Raw genomic sequence first — 15,259 nt, 5'->3', positions numbered from 1 at the left:
TAATTTATTACATAGCTGATCTAGAGCAAATATGTTTTCTTTTTAGTCCGATTATTACATTACTGTGTTTATCTATAGTACACATAACCAAAATAAAAGTAAGGAAATATATGGAATAGGTCTTTTGTAAATATTTTCTTTTTAGGATATTTACATCAAAATATTATTATTTTTTTTTATTTCAACGTACTGACACAGAACTTTAAAGAAGAGTTGTTACAATGCTTCTGGTATTGGCTCTGTACCCTATTCTGAAATTAGTAACATAATATTTATCCTGGTTTTGTGTTTTGCCTACTTCAAATAAAATTGAGCAAATAAAATCCATTTTCAGTTTGGCAATAATAGCAAGGGTATTTTGACAAACCTGTGGTTCTAATTAATATTTTCTGTAATTAAATAATTTGAATAATAAATTAAAATCATTTCTAGGCCTCACTTAGACAGAGTCATTATTGACAGTGAGCACTGTTTTTGTGACAATGTTTTTGTCAGTTTGCCTTTCATAACATTGCACTTCCTTTGATGCAACATTTTGACAGTTTCACTTTGCAATGTCGGTGCTCACTATGTTGTGTAGCCACTGCAAAACCACATGAGATGGATATGAAAAAAGAATGAATGGAGCCAAGACGTTGTGCTGAAGTGAAGGAAATTTACTCAGGGGTCCATTAAACCGGACTGTTAATAAACCCTTTTTAGCGAAAAAACTTTCAGTTTGTAATTTACATGTTCTTTCTGCTGAAATCAGCTGAGAAAAGTCCCAACAGGAAAATTGGTGGATTGAAGTCGATCCAGTATCTCTGCTCTAGCTGGGGAAGTAGCCAAAAATCTGTAATCACCATTTGCTGTAAGGCTAAGACAAGTTTATTCTGATAAAGAATAGATTTGTGATGCAGATAGTGATGCAAATCATGAGATATTTGTAGAAAATATTTTTGTTTATTGTGCTAGTTTCTTTGTTTATTGAAAGAAGATTCTAGTGAGATTCTCCTGACAAGGGATTGCAATGCTTGGACAGACACATTTTCATGCACTATGTAGCCTGTGAGTGCACTCTAGGGAGTGCAACAGACTGATGATAAATGACCCTTATGTAAAAGAAAAAAAAAAGTGAAACCGGTGACTGGGGAAAGAGTAAACGTTCCCAAAATAGTCCGTTTTCCAAGGCGGTGGTGTGTCATGTGGCTCAGGACCAGAGTGTTGTGTTCGATAGTTTTGTGTAACCCAGTTTTTAATACTGACTCAGTATTTTTTCTCTCTGCTTGTATTTTTCTCTCTTAAACAGAAAGCTCCAACAGCTCCTGGTCACGATGTAGACGGTGATGTGGAGATGAAGATGAAGATGCAAGGACTTACAGGGAGGAGGAGCAGTGACTGACACTCTCCTCCATTTCGCCACTTGGTGCACACTTATGTTTGTCCTGACAGGGCAGCTGGAGTGCTATGTCATCAACCACACCCCCATTGACCCAACCCTCTAAAAAGGGAAGGAAGCCAGAGAAATCAGAGGTGATGGCTGATTCACCACAGGCCACCAATGAGGAACTTAGGAGCAAATTGATGGACATTCAGATCGAACTGCAGCAGGAGCGGGGCAAGGTGAGGAGAAACAATGGAAAAGGTCTACAAAAATAATTAATAACAATAATAATAATAATTGGAATGGGAGTCTATTACTCTGTCACTACTCAATTCAGATTTTTATGATCATAATTTGATTCAAAATTGATTAAAAACAATTCACAATAATTTTTGCTTCAATCTATCGGTATGCAAAGGATCCTCATGATCTACTTCAGTCTGCTTTACAAGACAGAATGGCATTAGCCTCTTTTTCACATTTATAAAGTTTTAATCCATGGTAAGACGGAATTGTTACAAGTTGCATCACATTCTTGCCACTGTGCCCCATTAGGTAAAGGCACTGCCGACCTTTAGTCTCTTGGTAAAGCTGTGGCACAGCTATCTCAGTTAAAAACATACAGGAGGGTATTGCTTATCTTTGGCTCCGCTGTAGTTTAGCTCATTCTGCAAACCTTACACACAGTGAAGCTCATGCCAAGCTTGGTCCTCCAGCACATTCAATAAAAAAACTAAATTTTTGCCTTCAACAAAGACAGGGCCAGTTGAATGTCTCCTTTCATTATTGTAGTTTTCTCCTTGTTGTGGTGCTTCCCGCTCATGCATGTGTTCTAGTACCGGCTGCATTTGACGTCAGGCGTAATTACAAATAATAAATAAACCCTTTTGGTCTGATAGTTAGGGAGATGTCTAGAGGGGACACCAGACCTCTAGTGTCTCTGCAAAGTGGTGCTTTGCACAAAGTGAATTAAATAATGAGTTATGACCTTGAAAATCCTCCAAGTTGAAGCAACATTTGGTTGGATATAAATATATCTAAATTTCCGATAGACACAGTAAAGCTGGAAAAAAAGTTCTGGAAAGAATAATTGCATGGCTTCCTTCCATTCTCATATAGCACAATATTTTTTTTTTATTGATTCTCATGAAAATGGTGTTTTAACTCTTGGTAAAGCCAGCAGTATAATTATTGTAAACCACAACTCCAGTAAAGCTTTTAGTGGCTCTGTTAGTGAAGGCTTTCCCTCCTTAACACTAACAAGAGCACATTGTCCACAGATGAGTCAGGGTTGTGCCATGAAGGACAGGCACTGAGGCAGCACATTTCCATTCGGGACCTGATAGTGTACTGAGCAGATAAAAACAATTTTTTGTCAAAAGGGGTAATAATATGATTGGATTTGCTTAAAGCAATATATATATATATATATATATATATATATATATATATATATATATATATATATATATATTAGGGCTGTGTAATAATATCAATATTGCGATATATATCAATATTTTCTTTCCTAGAAAAAAATCGATATTCATCCGCAAGTATCGTAACATCCAACTGTCACCTTGCTCACTCACTGCTTGCTTCGCCAGGAGAGTGATTAGGTCATCAGGCTTAGTGATTCCTTCAGATGTTAAGTGTCAAGGTTAAAAAGGTATCAAACTATTCAGAGCAGGGTACTTGGTGCGCTTAATTTACTTTACAAATACATGTAAGCTACAGTTTGTACTGTTTCAATTAAAAGAAACATGTTTTCTCACCACTTCTGTGATTCATTTTGTCCAGCTGTTGACTTTAAGTCTGTGTCCATGTCCAATCAGAGCCAGGTATTGTGTAGTTGATGCTTTTAATCAGTTTTCAGTTTAAATTAATTCAATCCAACTCTATAACATTCACAAAATGTCACCAAAATCACTCTGTCCCTCTAAAATCTTTCAGAAAATCGCAAAAGTGTATTGAATTGTATCATTTGCTGAATATTGCAATATATATTGCATCATGAGCAGAATATTGTGTATTGTATTGTGAGATTATTGTATCACTACAGCCCTACTAATATATATCGACTCACTGATCCACACCACCAGGATCTACAGCACTGACATTGGGATGTGATTTGGACTAGACAAGTGTGGTCAGATGGTCACAAAGAGAGGGAAGGTCGTCCACACAGAAGAGGTCTCACTCCCAGGAGGAATAATAGCAGACATTGAGGACAGTTACAAGTACCTGGGAATACCACAAGCAAATGGCAACCTCGATGAGGTCACAAGGAAAGGAGCCACAGCCAAGTACGTCCAACGAATAAGGCAAGTCCTGAGAAGCCAGCTCAATGGCAAGAACAAGATCCGTGCAATAAACAGCTATGCCTTACCAGTAATCAGATACCCTGCCGGAATAATTGGCTGGCCAATGGAAGAGATAAAGGCCATGGATGTTAAGACTCGGAAGCTACTAACCATGCATGGAGGATTCCACCCCAAATCCAGCACCCTGAGACTGTATACAAGCCGTAAGGAAGGAGGCAGAGGACTAGTGAGTGTGAGAGCCACTGTCCACGATGAAACATCCAAGATCCATAAATACATCAAGGACAAAGCCTCAAAGGATGATGTGCTCAGCAAATGTCTCAGGCAATGGGGAACAGAGGACGAGGTGCTGGAGGTACCATCATGGGAGGACAAGCCCCTACATGGGATGTACCACCGACAAATAACTGAAGTGGCTGATATCAGGAAATCCTACCAATGGCTGGAAAAAGCTGGACTCAAGGACAACATAGAGGCTCTCATCCTGACTGCACACGAACAGGCCCTAAACACCAGAGCAATAGAGTCTCAGATCTACCACACCAGACAAGACCCAATGTGTAGGTTGTGCAAGGAGGCCCCTGAGACAGTCCAGCACATAACAGCAGGGTGAAAGATGCTGTCAGGGAAAGCATACATGGAACGACATAACCAAGTGGCGGGCACAGTGTACAGGAACATCTGTGCAGAATATGGACTGGAAGCCCCGAGATCGAAGAGGGAAACACCCCCAAAGGTGGTGGAAAACGACCGAGCTAAGATCCTGTGGGGCTTCCAGATCCAGACAGACAGGATGGTAATAGCGAACCAACCGGACATTGTGGTGGTGGATAAAGAACAGAGGAAAGCCGTTGTGGTGGATGTCGCAATACCAAGTGACTACAACATCAGGAAAAAGGAGCATGAGAAATTGGAGAAATACCAGGGCCTCAGGGAGGAACTGGAAAAGACCTGGAAGGTGAAGACCACAGTGGTGCCTGTGGTCATCGGGGCCCTCGGGGCAGTCACCCCCAAACTGGAGCAGTGGCTCAAACAGATCCCAGGAACAACATCAGACATCTCAGTCCAGAAATGTGCAGTTCTAGGCACATGCAAGATACTGCGCAGAACCCTCAAGCTCCCAGGCCTCTGGTAGAGGACCCGAGCTCAGAGGATGTAAGAAACCACTCGTGGAGGGTGAGAAGGGAATTTTATATATATACACACAGAAGTACAGAAGTTAAATTCTTTATAAAAATCCTTTCCAGAAATTTCTGGATGCAGAAGCCTATTTTTAAATACAACAATCTGAAGCATATTGACAAGTGATGATGGACAAGTTATTTATTTCAGCTTTTTTGTCATCTATGTTCAACCTGCAGAAATATCACTTAATCAACCAACTAAACTGGATTCAACTGGTATAATTGAACTCCTTAATACTCGTTGTTAAAAATCTCATTCTCGTAGGCTATTAATTGCATATTCTTCTTCCCTTTCATAAACTCATTGTAATGAATAGTTTCATAATCGGTGATGTTCAGGTAAATCAAAAACCCTTTAGATTGAATCTGAATTTATTGAAGCCCCTGAACATCCTGAGCACGTATTTACAGCTTTGTTTATAATCCAACCTGGTTTTCAATGTTAGGTTCTGCTAACGATAACAAAAGAAAGTTCCAAAGGAAAGATGTCTTTCACTTGCAGGATCTCTCCCAGGAGGAAGGAATGCTTCTATGTAACTGCATCCTCCTACTGACATGCACACTCCCTTCATGATCTGTTTTTATCTTTCATTGTTTGATTTGGACAATGTCCGTAACCTCACATGACTTTTGTTTGTTCAGGGCGTTTGGCACAAATGAAAACTATGCTGTTTAATTAAAGATAAAAAAAACAACTGAATACATATGCTTATATTCCATAGATGCATCTCATTCTTACAGCAGGCATATTTAGGACAGGCTTTCACTTTGCAGTTTAGTAAAGGTTATGGCAATTGAATGTTTTGATATTTGGGCAGCAATAGTATTGTTTTTGGTGTCCACTTTCTCACAGGTGTGTAAGCTCCGAGAGCGTCTGCAGGAACAGCGACAGGCCCGGGAGCTGGAACAACACAAACACGCTGTAGCACTCACTGACCTGCGTGCCAAACTCCACGAAGAAAAGCTACGCGAAATATCGTCTGCTCGCGAGGCTCTAGGGCGGCAGCATGAAGCTGAGCTAACCCGGGCGATCAAGATCCGGGACACAGAGGTGCAGAGGCTGCAGGGACTTGTAAACGCACTGAGAGATGGAGCAGCTGACAAGCTTAAAAACGCCCTTCTTGGAGAGGCTCGGGAGGAGGCTAGGAGAGCTTTTGATGGGGAGAGGCTAAAGCTTCAGCAGGAGGTGGGTTCATTCATGTGTCTGTGACAGAGAACTTCATATTTTCATTTTCCTTCACAGTTTGTATTTCTTTGGTTTTGGTGTTTTTGTACTGACCACCAGTCAATTCTTAAACGCTTTTGCGATGTCAAGTGCCCGCTTTTAAGTTTCTATAATCCACTCATTGCCTGCTGTAATTCAGTGTGACTCCAATAAGCAAGAGCTATGTTATGATCAGAGGTGAACATTTGTTATATAGAAAGAATTTGACTAAATGGGAATCAGGACCACAATTATTAGGAACAGGGTGCTATGTAAAGTCTATACAAAATATCTAATTTTACTGCAGATTTTTATCATTTTTTCCTAATAGTTTGTCAATATATTTAACTAATATACTTAAACTGATACAGAACTCTCATTCACATGGATGTCACATTTTTTATGTGCCATAAAGACCTTGCGCAGGTCTATTGTGGTAATACAAATTATTAGTTTTCCAGAGTTTTCATTATTTGTTCATTCTCTGTGGTTTTTGAAATCATAAATGCCCAACAGATTTTGCGTAGCTTTTATGGCTTTGTTCATTTCAGTAATTATTAAGTTGCATGTACTGGGAATAAATGTGTGAATGTGTGCGGGTGTGTCAACATTCTTGTGATACTTCAGACACCTTTGTAAATCTGTTGCTGAAAAACAGGAAGCAAGTTGGAAAGCATGCCAAGCTATTGCTCTACTTTGTGTTTTCTAAACAAACGGAGCATATACCATTACAGCATTTTAACGGGATGACAAGTATTTATAAATATATGAACCTCTGTCTGGGTTGTTTGTACCTTTACATTTTTTAATATTAATTTATGTGTGCGGGTCTTTATGTTTTAGATTCAGGAGCAAAAAACGGCCAGGAAGCAGGCTGAGGAGGCGTTGGCAAATGCTCTGCAAGCTGATAAAGCCAAAGCAGCTGATCTACGCACAGCCTACCAACAACACCAGGATGAAGTTCATCGCATTAAACGGGACTGCGAGAAAGACATTCGCAGGCTGGTAAGACCTTGTTAAAAAGGAATTACATATAGACTCAGTGTGTCCAAGTTATGTAAATATTCAGAAAATTCCTAGTAAATACAAAATTAGAAACAGTTTAAATAATTAACAGTAAATGTCCTTGTTGTTTTACGTCACATTAGCTTTGACCTTAGGTGCCGTATGGGATCTTGGAGCTTGCAGGGCTTGTCCATAGAGCCAGATTACCATTCATGTTTACATGGACATGTTTGCTCATTGGAAAATAACAGTTAAGCTAACCTGCATGTATTTGAACTAAGGGAGGAACCTGGAGACAAAACAAGAACACACAAAAGTTTTTCACAATAAAAAATAAGCAATCGTATGGTTGTCTACATGTACTGTTACACTTAGGAATCCATGTTATCATTCCTACAAATGACAGCATTTGTAGGAATTTGTAGGTTTTATTTATGACAAAGCACTTTGTCATAAATAATGCCATTTGTTTTGAAATTAACAAAACAAATCTATCATTCCTAATTCTTAAAGGATTACACCATTAATTTTCAGCTATTTAGATCAAAATCAAGCTGTATCATCAAAACTGTAATTTATGAGAAATAGATTTTGTGCTATGAATAAGAGTATTAAACAGCCATATGATTAATATAAAGCCAAAAGCTCTAGCATATATCTTATATCCTGATTCCTGTAGTCGTTACACTCATAATATGTAACATCTGCACTTTTATTGTCCAACCCTGTCCTGAGTATATTTGAATATCATCGAGAGTCGTCTCAAACAGACATGTGTTCTGCTGATGAAGCTTAGCTCCAGCGTAGAGCTTATCTTTTGAATGTTGTGTGAAGGTTGGAGACCAATTGTCTGCTGTGAGTTTATATTCACCATGCTGTCCTTATCTCCAAGAACAGACGTCTGCACACCTGTGCCAGTTACTCATTAACAACCCTAAATGCTGCGGGTCTTTTATAACAGTCATCATTGTTACTATAGGAATGTTTGAGCAACAATAAAGGAAAGCAGAATGACTCATTGTTGATGAACACAGGAAACACTGGTGTTAAAGAACAAACTACGGAGGGAAGTCAGACAGTTTACAATGCCAGACATAAACAAGGCACTAAAATTAGTCGAAGCTAAAGCAAAAGGGTTTGTGGTCTCTTATTTTGCTACTTGTTTTTAGAATGGTCAGTGTGCAGTTAATGTAAAAGTTAGTTATTTCTTTATGTAAAAGAAAATTCAAGGTGGTCTGGGTGAATCAGTTGTGCTTTTATTGAACTGCTGTCCAGAAATGGCCAGTATTGCCAAAACATTAAAAAAAAGCATTAACAGGTCCTAAACAAAACTTTCTGAAACAAAGTGATTTTTTTAATTCACTTTCTAAGTGTTTTGTGTCCCTGTTCAATGCTTTTCATAGATGGATGAGTTAAAGGCAAAGGACCGGGTGGTGTGTGCTCTGGAGAGGGAGTTGGGACTGCAGGCTGGCTATGCCCAGAAGCTCCAGCTTCAAAAGGAAGCCCTGGATGAGCAGCTGGGACAGGTACGAGAGGCTGAGAAGTACAACCACGGCAGCCCCAAGCGAGAGGTTGTGCCTGGCCTGGGAGAAAATCCAGACCTGCTTAATAACCAGGTAGGACTGCACAGACACACAGATGAAACCATATACATACACAAGCATTGTCAGCACAGGTTTTCATGTATTGTGGTACATTAGGAAGAACCGTTGAATCACTAAACATTTCAAACCCTTATTGGTCATTATATTACCTTCTTTTAGTACATTATGGGAATCAGCACTGTAATATGAATGTTTAAGGAATGTTTTTATCGTCTAGGTGCAAAGTGTCTTTACGTATTGACAGAGTTGTCCCACCGTTCAAAGTTAATCCACGGTTAAAACATGTTGGCCGTTTTCTCACACATTTACATTCACACCTTTAAAATGTCAACTCATCTTTCATCCTATCCTCCCTCCTGTTCACCTCCATGCTGGCTTGCATGTGTCCCCTTTTTCAGTTTTTGTCTTCCTTTTCCTCCCCTCTCCCTCCTGCCCAACAGGAGGTGGACGAGCGGGACATGAGGAGATTCCAGCTGAAGATTGCAGAGCTCCACTCAGTCATTAGGAAGCTGGAGGACAGAAATGCACTTCTGGCAGATGAGAGGAATGAACTAGTGAGAAACACTCTTGCAGTTATATATACGATCAAAGGAAACACTTTCTTTATACATATTGTTTTGATAAGTTCCATAAATATACATGCATAAGAATGTGTAAGCAAAAATGCGATTTTTGACATTTGTATTAAAACATTTAGCTTTATTTTTAACCCTCCTGAAGATGTTGGAATTCTGAGTCAGCAGAGGTCAAGACTTAAGATTGCGGTTTCCCCACCCTGTTTCCTTCCTCTGTTCAGCTGAAGCGGGTGCGAGAGGCAGAGAGCCAAATGAAGCCCATGTTTGAGAAGAATAAACGGCTGTCCAAGAAGAACGATGACCTCTTACAAACGCTACAGCGAATGGAGGAGAAACTAAAGAACCTCAGTCGAGAGAATGCAGAGATGGTGAGATGACACTGTCTGAATTTTCTCTCACTTTTCTTCTTATTAGTTGAAGTTCCAAATCATTGAATTTAGGTGTTCCGGTTACTTCCATGGCCTCATATTCAGAAAATCCAGCACTTATTCATGCAAACTGCTTTCACAAACATTAGTGAAAAACCAGGTGCTCTCAGGAGCTCAGTGGATTCCAGCATTGTACTGGGACAATGTGCAGTAAACCCAGTTGGGGAACTTACTATTAAATATTTCAGTCATCTGTAAGTGGTGTTGCAGCAAAATGGAAGTGTTGGAAACAACAGCAACTCAGTCATTAAGTTCTAAGCTAAATAAAATCACAGCGGTCAGCAGAGTTCGCCGAGGTCTGTGGCTTTCTGCAGAGTTAGCATCGATAGACCTCTGAACTTCACTTGGCCTTCTAATTAGCTCATAAACAGTGTATAGAGCGCATCATGATACAGGTTTTCATTGTTGGACTGCGTCCAATCCTCGCATCATTAAGTATAATGCACACCTTTGGATGCAGTGCATGCAATATTCTACTCTTTAATTCTCATTTCTGATCCTGGATTGTAACTGACATCATGCTTTAAATATCTTATTTTATATTTTTATGACAGATTTATCATGCTTTTTTGAGATAATTACTATGAACACAGTAAGGAAGTGACAAAACAATGTTTTTAAAAATTAATCAATTGTTTTGGGAGTACATCTGTCACTGCCTAGAGTCAGAATCTCACAGCCACAACAGCTGCTCTAAAAATAAAACTTAACCATTACTAAATGGGCTACTTCTCTAAACCATTCTAAGCAGTGTAAATATACTGTTAGCTGTGGGGGTTTGTTAACATCATCAGTCAGAATTTAATGTATGTTATCATAATAATCTCAATTCTTGTGCATTTTTCACTGCTATTAGTCTAATGCCCAGGAGCTCGCCTCACTTTTCTGTTTTTCAGTTCCTCATTCAATCTATGATCATTATCAGAGCTCTTTTCTGCCACTCAGTGAAATACCACTGTGAGCCCTAAGCAATGACGTCACATGGTTGAGCTGTGTGATTGTATTAAGGGTGTTGGAAAGGTTTTTTGTCCAGTAGGAAACAGGACCTCTAGTGGCAGTTAAAGGAACAGCGTAAAACTTAATTTTTTGGCTTTTGATTCTGTCCCCAGAAGGAAAAGGCTTCTTCCTCTCGACCACCCCCACAGCACCAAACCACTCAGCCTCAGTTAAAGCGACCGAGTTCCTTGACAGACCTTAGTCACGCCCACGAAGAACAGGAAGTGGAGTTTCTCAAGCTGCAGGTTGCTGAGCAACGTGGCATTATTGAAGAGCTAACACAGGTTATGTTTTTCTGACTTTCATTTTTTTCCAATACGGTTAAAATTAACTGGTTTAGCAATATATTTCTTTATTTTTATATATAAAGTGCACATGTAGCAACGTTTTGTGATGGATGCATTCATTCCATCCATAATTTTAGATGCGTCATGTAAAAAGTACAGTGCATATCCATTAACTTTAATTCAATTTGACCCACTTACCCATATTAGAGAGTAATGGGCCACACTCCCAAACCAGTTAGTGTTTTGTGGCCTGACTGAAATGTGACTTGTTTTTACTATGTTAACAACAGTGAATGTCTCTGTTTTTAAAGGTTGCTCTGTTCTTTAAGTATCTTTCAGCATAAAAAGTCAAACAACTATTTTCATTTCACTGCCCTGTAGTTTGGGGAACGTTTACTGAATACTTTTTTATTATGTATTGTATACATTCTTTGATTTATATCCAGTGTTGTCTGAGTATGGAGTCAGATTTTGACAATTTTTTTTATTTTTTTTCAGGAACGTGACCGATTGGTAATGAGCAAGAAAAACAGACGGAAAGCAACCAAACTGCCCAAAGTAGGGTTTAATATTGCTTTACAACAGCTGTAAGGAAACACTGTGTCACTAAGCAACTATCCTATCTGTGGTTGACGATCCTTAAGTATTTCTTCAGTTAGTACTCGGTGTGTGTTTCTGACTAATTAGGCTCCGGGGACAATAGAAACAACATAAGGACACACTCCTGCTTGAATAATCTTCACAGCTGAATAAAAATGATTTTAGTCTTTTTTTTTGTTTCTATTTATTTATTGCTGCTTAGGAAATCAAGTATGCTTTTGTTATAAATGAGAAACCAGGTAGCAAGGTTTTTTGATTTAGCTGAAGCTGTTGGAAAATTTAATTGCTTTGACGTGCGTGCATATGATTGGGCTTGTTTGAACTAATATGTCAAGGGACATTTCAAAGTCACTGATGCTGCTGGGAGGAGGAGTCTGCTGCTGCATTGTGTTTTCTCCATTTCTCCTCACAGATAGTTTTTTAGCTTGAACAACTAGACAAGAGTTGGACACAGTCGCTTGGATTTTTAGACAGAAACTTGGACCACTGTGCAAATTTTTAGGAATATAGAACACATGCCTAATACTCCAGGCGAGCGAGAAAAACCCAGCTGCTGACTTTTGGCTTTTTTGGAGTGGTTTGACAGTAGCCAGAAGTTTCATTGACTGTTTTTCCATTTTGCGTGGGAGTGTGAGAAAAGCAGATTTAATCTTTCTAACATCACTGAAGCCTTGGATGGTATTCAGAATAGCTGCTGTAGTCCAGGAAATAACAGATGACTTCTGAGGACATTTCGTTTTCCATTTAGTGTTGGTACTGTCATTTTGGATCATGACAGAATACATCCTTCTCATCCTCTACTTCTCCTCCTTCATTTGTCTCTGTGCCTTAGTTTGCCTTTATTTTTCTGGTTGCCAGGAGATGACTTATAAACATGATGGTAAGGACAGAAGTTATGCAAATAAGGATTCAGTTTGTCTGATTTGCTAGAAATTATAGTATTGAATGGACAACATGTGAATAAATGGATAGAAGTTGCTAACAAAGACATAACATGTTTTGAGATATGGATCAAAACAATATGGATTTTTTCTCATATTTTTCCCACAGAGGCATGTTGTGGAGACATATTTTGGATTTGATGAGGAATCGATAGACTCTGAGACCTCATCACTTACGTCTTTTAACACTGACCTGACTGACCGCACACCTGCCACACCTGAGGAAGATTTAGAAGAGGTATTTCTTTGTCTGCCTTAAGAAAGTATTGTGCTCTTCAATTATAGCAACTGAAATATTGTCAATGGTTCGGTTTGAAATTCTCATGGTAAATTCTTAATAAAAGTACCACGGTTTCATGGTATCACAGTAGTAATGCAAAAATCTAAATAGATTTTAGATTTAAAAAAAGCCCTATATGAAGGCTTTTGTGTAGAACACAAAAGCTAAAGAAATTCCAATTACTGCTACAGTGTTACTGCAATAGCTGTGAAACAATAATAGCAATTACAGTTTTAGTTTTGTCTGAATTTTTTTCATTCGGTCTGAAGCAAAAATGTGGAATAAACACTTGATAAACTTAGTAAAAGTTTTCAGATTTAAAAAAAAATTATTTTACAGAGTATTACACTTGTGCATAAAACTTGTTCAACTTTCTTTACGGTGTATTAAAGCTATAATTTGCTAATACAAATTGGTTAGTTATTCTGGTCATTTGCAAGGAGACGTAGCCTTTGATCTTAACTGATGAGAATCCTGCCTGAAGTTTAAAGCTCTTTATCAGAGTAATAGATGTTTCTCCTTACGTTTTTGCATCGTTTCTGTGCTTTTCAAGGTGAGAAATATTACTAAACATGTGAATCTGTATTCCTTGCAAGTTTCTATTAGCATTTTGTCGGCCAACTAATTAGCAGTGCACAGCAATATGTGGGGGATTGTTGCCTTACTCTTTTTATGGCATCTGATTAAAAGCATACAGTAAATATTGAAATAATGTTTAAGTAGTTTTAAATCTTGGTTCACCTTGATAACTGGTGAATGCCTTCCAAGAAAAAGACATTAAAAATTTGTAAAGTGTGTTTATTTGACTCTTTTCATTTTTTTGACAGACTGTTTCCCGTGAGGAGTCAGAGCTCCGTTTCCGTCAGCTCACCAGAGAATATCAGGCTCTGCAGCGAGCTTATGCTCTCTTGCAGGAGCAGAGTGGGGGAACTTTAGATGCTGAAAGGGAGGCCAGAGTATGTATCTGCTTTTTTTTCCCCCCTTTACCATCTTGATTTGTGGACATAAACAGAACTTTTAAATTCTGCTTATTCTCCCACAGACCCGCGAGCAGCTCCAGATGGAGCTCAGCAGCTGCCAGGCAAAGATTGTAGACCTGGAGAAGGCCCTGGCAGAGAGTGGACAGGTAATAAAGACGGGGGATGGGGACAGGAGCCTGGTGGCCCTGGTCTTGCTGACCCTCCTGCATGTCTGTTTGGCTGCTCTGCTGCTGGGATGGCGTTATGTTGACCAGGTGTTCCGCAGAATCCTGTGATAACACCTCCTGCATGTTCTCAGCTCTGTGACCGCACGCTCTGCTTCGCCCTCTGTTCCTACCATTTGTGGTAAATTGACTTGAATCAGTTTTGAATTGATGAGGACCTCAGTGTCATAATGTCCTAGTTCGCATGTTTATGAAACAATCATGATAGAAGAAAATGCATAGGTCATTTAAATAAAGTGAGTTATTTGATATTCTATATAACAGTGCACTATAAAAACAAAAAAACAAAATGTCTAAAGTTTATTGTAAAAAAAAAAAAAAATACTTGTTTTTCTGCATGTTGCTTGTTCCAATGTGGCTTGATGCAGCTCTGTTCCTCCGATTTGCTTCTCTACTGTATTTCCTCTGATTGCCTTCCATTTCTCTCTTACTGTGAACTCTTGTTGGATGCAGCTCTATTTTCTGTTTTCACAAGAGTGGGTTTTCTTCGCCTGGATCAATAAACTGGTGTTACTCATACTCCGCTCCTGTCTTTTTGTTGCATCTGCATGTGCCACTCAGATTTATCTGTGATGGCAATGAGCATAATGTTTTGGTTTTGTTGGGGATGTTTGCTGACATCTTCGTTCATTACACGGAGTCACTGGGGACATTTTAATCCCCCTGCTACCAAGTCCTTTCTTGCTGATGTTGTGTTTGGTTGTTATGGCAGGATTCAAAGTGGGTGGAGGAGAAGCAATTCTTGATCAGGACCAACCAGGATCTGCACGAGAAGGTAGATTATGTAGCCTACAATCACTTATCTCGGCATAAGTTGTTCAGTTGATGATTCTTTTATTGAGGATTATTCTTCAGCTTTGATGCAGTAAATTTCAGAGTTTGAGTAGCAAAACAAACACTATACTGTATTTGGCTTTACTTTAGGAAGATTAGCTCTGTTTTTTGTAGAAATCCTTTCTTTTCCTAAGCAAAAACAGCGTAAGACCTCACTGGATCAAATAGGAACTATAATTAAGCTCTCAAAGCAAAGTAATTAAAATGGCAAAGAACTGCAATAAATATAATATCATGATGGTGCTCAGTTTTTTATTTTTATTTTGCCACAAATATTCCCCAGATTCAACTAAGTAGTAAAATGTAAACAAGCACTTTAGAGTATGAAATGTCTAAATATGAGCTGCTCTTTCAGCATGACAAAAAAGTAAGATGGTTTTATTTTTGATGAATAAAAAGCCTAAGTATTCAGAATGAAGGAATGATGGGACTG

At 38.9% G+C, this 15,259-nt stretch overlaps 2 protein-coding genes across 8 annotated transcripts in view; both read left to right on the top strand.

Moving 5' to 3' along the window:
* The window catches only part of jakmip1 (janus kinase and microtubule interacting protein 1), a 40,741-nt gene that overhangs the window by 7,206 nt on the left and 18,276 nt on the right, over nucleotides 1-15,259 (top strand). For all 7 annotated transcript variants that reach the window (XR_014089240.1, XR_014089241.1, XR_014089242.1 and 4 more), the window contains 12 exons: nucleotides 1,289-1,602; nucleotides 5,722-6,054; nucleotides 6,916-7,077; nucleotides 8,481-8,693; nucleotides 9,122-9,235; nucleotides 9,478-9,624; nucleotides 10,794-10,964; nucleotides 11,466-11,525; nucleotides 12,618-12,746; nucleotides 13,616-13,744; nucleotides 13,831-13,914; nucleotides 14,705-14,767. Coding sequence is in view for 1 of the 7 variants with exons in the window: in XM_081611505.1 (XP_081467631.1) it covers nucleotides 1,447-1,602; nucleotides 5,722-6,054; nucleotides 6,916-7,077; nucleotides 8,481-8,693; nucleotides 9,122-9,235; nucleotides 9,478-9,624; nucleotides 10,794-10,964; nucleotides 11,466-11,525; nucleotides 12,618-12,746; nucleotides 13,616-13,744; nucleotides 13,831-13,914; nucleotides 14,705-14,767 (1,761 nt within the window). In the remaining 6 variants the exon portion in view is untranslated. The remainder of the gene's footprint in view (nucleotides 1-1,288; nucleotides 1,603-5,721; nucleotides 6,055-6,915; nucleotides 7,078-8,480; nucleotides 8,694-9,121; nucleotides 9,236-9,477; nucleotides 9,625-10,793; nucleotides 10,965-11,465; nucleotides 11,526-12,617; nucleotides 12,747-13,615; nucleotides 13,745-13,830; nucleotides 13,915-14,704; nucleotides 14,768-15,259) is intronic.
* LOC145553062 (uncharacterized) lies at nucleotides 11,532-12,611 on the top strand. Its single transcript, XM_081611506.1, has one exon. It carries the CDS (start codon nucleotides 12,339-12,341, stop codon nucleotides 12,495-12,497), a length of 159 nt encoding a protein of 52 aa, XP_081467632.1. The 5' UTR covers nucleotides 11,532-12,338; the 3' UTR covers nucleotides 12,498-12,611.

Source organism: Poecilia reticulata, chromosome 10 (genome assembly GCF_904066995.2).
Source record: "Poecilia reticulata chromosome 10, P_reticulata-male-v2, whole genome shotgun sequence".
Taxonomy (NCBI): domain Eukaryota; kingdom Metazoa; phylum Chordata; class Actinopteri; order Cyprinodontiformes; family Poeciliidae; genus Poecilia; species Poecilia reticulata.
The sequence above is the reverse complement of the archived record's forward strand: the minus strand, read 5'-3'. Positions and strand labels throughout refer to the sequence as shown.

Excerpts from the sequence above, each read along its gene's own strand:
- LOC145553062 (XM_081611506.1), top strand. The coding sequence starts at position 12,339 with ATGACAGAATACATCCTTCTCATCCTCTACTTCTCCTCCTTCATTTGT.